This window comes from Zingiber officinale, chromosome 4A (genome assembly GCF_018446385.1).
Source record: "Zingiber officinale cultivar Zhangliang chromosome 4A, Zo_v1.1, whole genome shotgun sequence".
NCBI classification, from domain to species: domain Eukaryota; kingdom Viridiplantae; phylum Streptophyta; class Magnoliopsida; order Zingiberales; family Zingiberaceae; genus Zingiber; species Zingiber officinale.
The window spans coordinates 114517622-114525883 of record NC_055992.1 but is presented as its reverse complement, the minus strand read 5'-3'; the positions used below and the strand labels follow the sequence as shown (position 1 = coordinate 114525883).

The 8262-nt window shown below is 37.1% G+C and overlaps 1 protein-coding gene across 1 annotated transcript; it reads right to left on the bottom strand.

Moving 5' to 3' along the window:
* Positions 1-6826: 6826 nt before the first annotated feature.
* On the bottom strand, positions 6827-7673 carry LOC121972649 (TIR-only protein-like). Its single transcript, XM_042524300.1, has 2 exons — positions 7083-7673; positions 6827-6901 (listed from the first exon to the last, which is right to left on the bottom strand). Exons 1-2 carry the CDS (start codon positions 7671-7673, stop codon positions 6827-6829), a joined length of 666 nt encoding a protein of 221 aa, XP_042380234.1.
* Between the last annotated feature and the right edge of the window lie 589 nt (positions 7674-8262).

Below are 8262 nucleotides of genomic sequence, written 5' to 3'. Positions count from 1 at the left end.
CCAATGTTTGAGGGGGAGTTCACGTTTTGGAAGCGACGAATAGAGGCATTTCTTAAAATAGATTTTAATATTTTATTAATAATGAAATATGGTTATGAAGCTCCAAAGGACACAAACTGAGAAGAAATTGAAAAACACCTCTGGACGAAAAAATAACGCGACAATTTCATGTCAAACGGTAAGGCTGAATATCATCTAATAAGCGTACTACCAGCGGAGGATCTCGACAGAATCGACAACTGCCAAAGTGAAAAGAACTTTGGAAAAAGTTCTTGAAGCTCTATGAAGAACCAATTGAAGCTGATTCCAACTCCTCGATGGACACCGAGTCATCATTAGAAGTTAAAAACGAGGATATTGCCGGAACAACTCTCATAGCCAAGTACCTACCAAAAGACGAAATCAGCTCTTCCTCAATGAGCATCAAGAGCATCGATGAAGGGGGAGCAAGGTCGGAGGAAAGCAGCTCTACAGGGGGAATATCAGAAATCGACAAGGTAAGTCAGGTACGGTCTCTACCTCCTAGCCAATTATTTAAATTTATAAAAACATTGTCGAAAGAGTCTTGCAAATTAGAAATAGAAAAAATATTATTAACAGAAAATAAGGAATTAAAAGGTACTCTAACAACAACCTCTCAATTAAAAGATTTTGATAAATTCAAAATAGAAAATGACAAATTGAGATTAGTAAATGATAATTTGAAAATACAAGTAGATATTTTGAAAAATCATGCATGCTCAGATAATCAACATATTAGAAAATTCTATAGATTAAATTGGTACCTTAGATACCAAAAGAGACAAATAAGAAGAATTTCAAAGAAATATATTACTAAGAAATTCTTGGTTAATCCTGTAGGAAGGAATCTATTTTGGATTCCAAAATCATGCATAACTTAATTTCTCTTTAACAAAGTTTTAGACTTAGGGCTTTCAAAGAGAAAATTAAATATTTAATTTCTCTAAAAGGCTTTATCTAGAAAGTGATTGTTCCTCCAATAACCAAAAAAACCTAGCGCCTCGCCACAGCCCGATTATTGAAAAGAATATTTAGTTGACTAACTATTAAGTATTAAATTATGAATGACTTAAATGTTTGTCAAAATTCTATTATTTTTTTTAAAAAAAAATTAAAGTGCCAAAACTAGATTTTTTTTTTTTTACAAAAGTGGTTTCTATCTTTCAAAGTTTTTCAAATGAATATACTTTCTCTTTACCAAATTTTTACAAAAAAAAATTACCCTTAGACTTGTTGTGATACCCCACTTTTTATGTGATCAAAGGAGAAGCATGGAAGATTAAGTCTATGGGGAGGTAGCTTAGCTTTCAATTTTTACACTTTTTTGCAAAATTTATTACTTTTAATTTATGTTGATTTACCCTAACTTAACTTGGGTTACTCATATCAAAAAGGGGGAGATTGTGGTACTCCAAGGTTGTTTTGATGTGATCAAATAAGTTAGGTTAGGTCCTGTTGTGTTTAACTCTGTGTCTAAGTGTGCAGGAACTTAGGAGCACAAGAAGTCGAGCAAAAGACGCAACTAGCGAGTAGGATGTCACGGAAGAGAGTCGACGAGCTCAGTGTGTCTGAGGGATGAGGTGTTGCGGAAGAGTACACCAACGGACGAGAAGGGAGCGTGTGGCGTTTCCGAGGGACAAGAAGCCGGAGCAAAAGTTTGCTCAAAGGCCCGAAGTTAGATTCGGGTGAGCCCTATTCCGGATGGCTCAAATCACCCAAGCGAGCGGAGCAAAAGTGGAAGACCCGGACGGAAGTGATCAGAACCGGAGCAGAAGGCCCGGACCGAAAAATTCAACTCGGTTGACTTTAAGGGTATGGACGCCCGGAACCTCATATTTATTTTGTTCAACATGGACGTTGATCGACGCATCGAGGATAGAATTCTATCCCCCTCCAGGCGCCTGGAACCCTTCCAGGCGCCCCGACTAAGGTTATAAATATAGTCTTGGTCCAAGAAGCTAGAAACAGATAAGAATTAGTATAGCAACACTTGTATATACTTTCTGTTTTGTTTAGCTTTCTTTCTATGAGCGTTCATTACTGTAAGAGGCTTCTCCGCCTGAAGGAGATTCTTAGTGCGATTAAACTTCTTTGGAATAACAACCTCCCCGGTTGTAACCAAGTAAATCTGTGAGCCTCTTCTTTTCAGTTTATTTTTTATTCATCTCTATGCAAGTGTTTGTTTAAGTTATAAGGCGAGGAAGGTATTTTTATTTTGTATTTGTGCAGGGGCTATTCAACCCCCCTCTAGCCAGCCAAGGGTCCTAACAGGTACATCTAAGGCGCCTTAGTTTGTTGGAGTTACCTCCATCTAGATGAGTTTTATCTCCACTGCAATGACCTTCTACTCATCTATTGGTATTGGAGGTGCCTCAGTTCATTGGAGACACCTTGAGTGGGTTGACGTGAATTCCTACTTTTTATCCATGCCGCAGCGTCTCTAAGTCATCAAAGATGCCTCGAGAAATCAGAGGCACCTCAAATCTAGCAGTGTTCATCTGCGGCAACAACTCTGCTGGGCATCCAAGGTGCCTCAATACATCTAAGATACCTCGAGTCTTCAGAACATCAGGGTATCTCTGTTCAATTGGAGGCGCCTCGAATGGTCAACTTTCAAGTTAACCATTTTTTAACTCCGCTAGCTTGGGTGATGGTTTGGCCATCCAGAGTTGAGCTCACCCAAACCCAACTCCGACCTTCTCCTCGAGTAGACTTCCTCCTAGCTTCTCGTCCCTCAGATGCACCATGCGCGTCCTTCTCGCTCTACTGGTGTACTCTTCCGTAACTCCTTGTCCTTCGGATGGATTGACACTACAACAAAAATTGCAAACGACAACGGATATTATCCATTGTCGTAAGGTCAAAAAATTGTTGTAACTGGCAGCGTTGTAAAATGTATTGTCCTATGACAATGATTTTGAATCTGTTGTCTTTATAGACATTCGACAACGATTTTTATCCATTGTTGTTTATATGCTCAAAATTTTTTTACCCGATATGGCAACACTTTAAAACCGTTGTGGTAGATAATTTTGACAATAGATATAAACCGTTGTGGTAGACTCTTTTTACAACATATATAAACCGTTGTGGTAAATAATTTAAAACGTTGTGATTTTAAATTATACAACAGTTATAAACCATTGTAGTACATAATTTTAATATATTTTACAATGGATAAAACCGTTGTCTTTTATCACTTTTCATAAAAAAAAAAAATCGTTGTGATTACGTACTTTTTACAATGTTTCTAACTGTTCATGTTGTAACATGATAATAACAAACAACCAATCTTTTTTTAATATAAGCAAACCACTAATACAAAACTAAATATTTACTACATTCAATCCAAAATATGTCAGCTAAAATATACAAAATGAGTTGTACTCATCAAACTTAGTAGTATCAAACCATAAATCACATGTTTTACATTACTACTCTCCATATGGCTTTTACACATTAGCAAGGCAATCTAGGACCTAACAAAGCTCACTCCTTGCATTAAAAATCTCAAGCCTCACGAATTGGCCAAGTTACATACCTGCAAGAGAAAAATTAAACAAAACTTATCAAAGAAAAATATAAAATATAAGAAAAAAGAGAATTATAGTAAGTACTGCATGAACCATAACCAAAGAATAAATATTTCGCATAGTTCTAATATCTGGACATGAGAGAAAGATTTCCAGAATTCCATGACAACACTCAATGTCTACAAAACGGAAGAGAAAAAACTTATTCAATACAAACTTATGCAATACAAACTTATAGTCTAAGAAATAAAACTTATGCAATACAAACTTATGCAATACAAGCAATTTAACCAACTTAGAGTTGTCTTGGTAACTTCTTGAAAAACTTATGCACATAGCTTTAAATTTGCAGAATAAGTTTATATTCGATTAATGAATTTCATTGACCTTGCCATTGAGTTTAAAAATAATCAGTCAAGAACATTCTTAAAAGATACTCATGGTGGCAATAAGAAATCATCAAAACCTGTGAAAAATGCATCTAAACCTGGAGCCTACAAGAGGTCATAACAAATCAGTTATTCAAATATCGATTTAGGATGTGAACTTGCTAAGTTATAGGCAGGATTGACAAAATGATCTGCATTTGATATGGTACATGCTGCATTTGATTTAATGCAAACAAAGTCAGAAAGAGAGAAAAATTAAACAAAACTTATCAAAGAAAAATATAAAATATAAAAGAAAAGAGAATTGTAGTAACTGCATGAACTGTAATCAGAGAAAATGAGGAGGCTTCTTCTCTTCTCATCCAAAATTAGTATAGTATCATTTTCTAAGTACTTAGGAAGGAAAATATCAAAATGTAGTAGCATTTAATAGACATATAATCAGTAACAAAATTGTTAAACTATTCTTGGAACTCAAAAATCAATACCTTGACAATTTTAGACGAATTGGAAGAAATAATCAATCATGGCATAAGAAATCAACAAGAATAGTAAATCATCAAGATAGCCAATACCTTGTAGGCAACATAACATGGAGAAGTAGAGGGACAGTAGGAACAACCGTTCTAGCCTCCGGTGACTACGGCTATGCACACGACAAGGGATAACAAAACAAATCCATTGTACATCCTCATTGTCAAAAAAAACTTAAATCAGAACCTTTCCGGCTTCGGTTCCTCCCTCTCCTCTTCTACCTTTTTCCCGACGCTTGACTTGATCATCTCTTTCATGTTGTTCCGCGTCTTTGTCGGGCGGGGGAGACGAGAGGGCGTTGATTGGTTCGAGTCTTGGTTCTCAAGATCCTCTTTGAAAGCCTTGAGGCCTTTGGCTTGAGTGGAGACATCGGGAGGAGAGAAGCAGCGACGAGGCCTCCTCTTCTCTTCAGCTTGTTCTCATCTCTAAATCGCCGCAATCAAGAAGGAAAATTACACCGTCGTGGAGAGAGCACACCATTGTGGAGGAAGATCCAGCGGAGACGGCACCCCTTCCTGTCGCGCGGTCGATAGGATGGCGTGAAGAGATTGTATGAGAAGAGGGAAAGAAAAATAGCTTAGGATTTGGGAACGCGAAGGGGAAAACAAGGCGCCGAAGAGATTTGCAGAGAGGGGGAAAACAAAACTGCGTGAGAGAAAATGGCGAAATGAATATAGTCAAAAACAACGGTTTAATGAAAAATATTGTCGTAGCCCTAAAAAGCGCTTAAAAATAACGGTTTTAGATAATCATTGTAAAATACATTGTTGATTTATAAAAAAAATTGCTCAACGATAACGGTTTTCACAAAACTGTTGTCTTTTATATTTTATGGGAGCTCAAAGACAACTGTTTTATCTAAAACTGTTGTCTTTTACCAAATTTATAGCAATTTCATTTAAAACCATTGTCTTTGTGATTTTGTCATTTAACATTTTTCTTGTAGTGTGAGCCCGTCGGCTCCCTTCCCATGTCATTCTTCTCACTTACTATGTCTTCCGCTCGACTTGTTTTGTTTCTAAGCCCCTGCACACTTAGATATAAAACATCAACCACACAAGGTCTAACATAACTAAGTTGATTAACATCAAATTTGAGGTACTTAAAATCTTATTTTTGATGTACATAATCCGAGTTAAATTTAGGGAATGCAAACAATAAATTATTTATGAAACAATAATTATAGTATCAAATTTTGTAATTAAGTCCTCCCCTTAAATTAATACCTATTAATTTTTCTTTTTGATCACATCAAATATGGATAAAGAAAACACAAATATCAAAGAAAAAAAAATCTAGGGAATGTACATAGATGATGCAAATTTGTGTATTTTTATCGTAATTATTTGTAAATAAAATAATGTTTAACAATTAAACCTTACATTTCCCAAAAAATAATTGAAATATTATTTTTACTTTTTAAAAAACACTAATTTTTTTTTCAATGTTAATTATAATTATAGAAAAAAATTTGACAAGAAAACTATTTTTGATAGTAAGAAAATATTTTTCATTTATAGAAATAAGTATTTTTAAAGTAAATATTTAAAAATATATTTTAGTGACAAAATATTCGTAAAAAAAAAAAATCAGATTTGACTACCACCATTCTTTTTCTCTCTCATTCACATTGATGGTTGAAATCACTACTAAAATTAATATTTTTCAGAACATGTTTTATAACTGACATATTCCTTGTTCTATTGAATCTAAGTTATGGTGAATTGATGATATATGGAAAAATTTTATAAGATTGGATCAATTATTTGTAGGACTAGTCAATAAAATTGACTGAATTTATCAAAAAAAAAAATTTTAAGTTCTATCGGATCAAGCTATTTTTGGATGGTTAAATATCCAAGCTTTCTACCTCTAATCTCAACCAAATGACCTCAAGCATGGCCAAACCCCCATCGAATATTTACGACTCCTTTCGGGGTAACCCCGACTCCTATTTAAGTTAATCCGAGTACACCTTAGGGCTCAAACATCTTTTGACCGAGTCAAAAGGATGCCACACAGATGAGTTAAATTTCCCTAGGTGGAATCGCGCTGGCGCAGCTAAGATGATTAGCCTCCTTATCAGTATAGGATTCAATTTCCCTAATGGACCGGCAAATAAATCGATTCATTGTTGAATTTCAAATATTTGACGACATGTTGACTTATATTTGACGGCTAACTAAAAGACTCAACTCTTCGTCCACGCAGTCTATCTATGCATCAGCCGATGACCTCAGTGGGTACGTCACGAAGCAATTTTTATCAATTGGCACAGATAATTGCTCGACTCTTCACGTATCCGAACGTTGTAGAGCAAATATTTTTGACTTTTACTCTTACTAGTTTTCAGAATTCCAAAGCTACGCCAATTTGGAGGCCACTATCCTCATAAAATGCAAAAAGCTTTATTACGATAAAAACCTGCAATTTACATTTTATTTTAAGCGTACATCCATTTGAATTGTGGATGATAATACATGTATAAAATGTAAAAAAAAAAAAAAGAGAGAGAAAGAAGTTGTTAATTTATTACAAATAAAAGAATCAATTAATTTTTGGTCTCTCAACTTTGTTTTGTTAATAACATTCACTTGATTCAAACCTTTGCTTGCTTCAAGCACTTGAGCACGACATTGGAAGTCCTCGACACTAAATCCGACCAATCCCCCTTCTTGGAGTCGAAGGTCAAGCCGACGGTGAGCTTGGCCTCGCGGATGGCCCTGGCGTAGCGTGCGAGGTCCTCCGGAGACTCCGCGGCCGAGGAGACGGCGGCGCCGATGGCGAGCTCCGCCGGCTTGACGTCGTAGAAAATGGGGATGAGCTTCTTGCCGGCCTCCACCATCATAGCGAGCTCGTGGAGGCAGGAAACAGAGTCGCAGTATCGCGGGGAGAAGATGGCGACGCCCACGCGGCTCTGCCGAATTCCTGCGTCGACCCGCTCGTAGATCTTGTCGCCGGGCTCCATCGACCGGGAGTCAAGGAAGGGCCGGACGCCCATCTGGGCCAGCCTGTCGTAGAGCAGCCCCGCCACGGTGCTCTTCGTGTCCGCTCCCCTGTGGCTCAGGAACACGTCGACGGTGGAGGCGGCGGCCTTCCTCGTCGTCGGCGCCGCCATTCCTTGGTAATTGGAGAGGACCCTGGAGATGGATGCGCGGCGGGGAACGACGACGCGGCGCATGGCGGAGACGGACATGGCGGCGGATATATGTGGATCCAACTAAAAATCCGAACGATCGATGAATGATACTGTGCTACAAAACCAATTAATTAACGCGGTTAATCAGATTCTCCTGAATCACGGCGAGTTCATAAGGTGATGGATATCGGTATATATATCGAGAGAGAGATCGACATAGCTGCAGTGTGAAATAGGAAACAGTCAAGGGTTGATTTGGAGAACATTTCAAAGCATGTGTATATTCTTATAATATTCAATTTCACGACGGACGACCATGACAATTGTCATTGATCACTGAACGCCTTGTCCATCAATCTTGGTCTAACTCATCGTTTCCGATCAGTCAACCGCACCCTTGATTGAAGGCATGTTGACAAAAAGGCAGTTATTACGCAACGGTTACAGCAGTTACTACACGGCGATTCCAATGTTTAAAACTAAAAAATGGGAAACTATGCGATTATTATTATTATTATTATTATTATTATTATATTTGATCAGTTGGGGGTAATTAATAGATATGTGAAGAGAGAATAATACGAGAAGAATAGTAAACGAAATGTCAAACTATGCAAAAATAATTAATATCTAACTTTAAAAAAAA

Excerpts from the sequence above, each read along its gene's own strand:
- LOC121972649 (XM_042524300.1), bottom strand. The coding sequence starts at position 7,673 with ATGTCCGTCTCCGCCATGCGCCGCGTCGTCGTTCCCCGCCGCGCATCC. Across the intron at positions 6,902-7,082 it reads AGTGCTTGAAGCAAGCAAAG|GTTTTTATCGTAATAAAGCT; the intron begins GTTTGAATCAAG and ends TGTAAATTGCAG.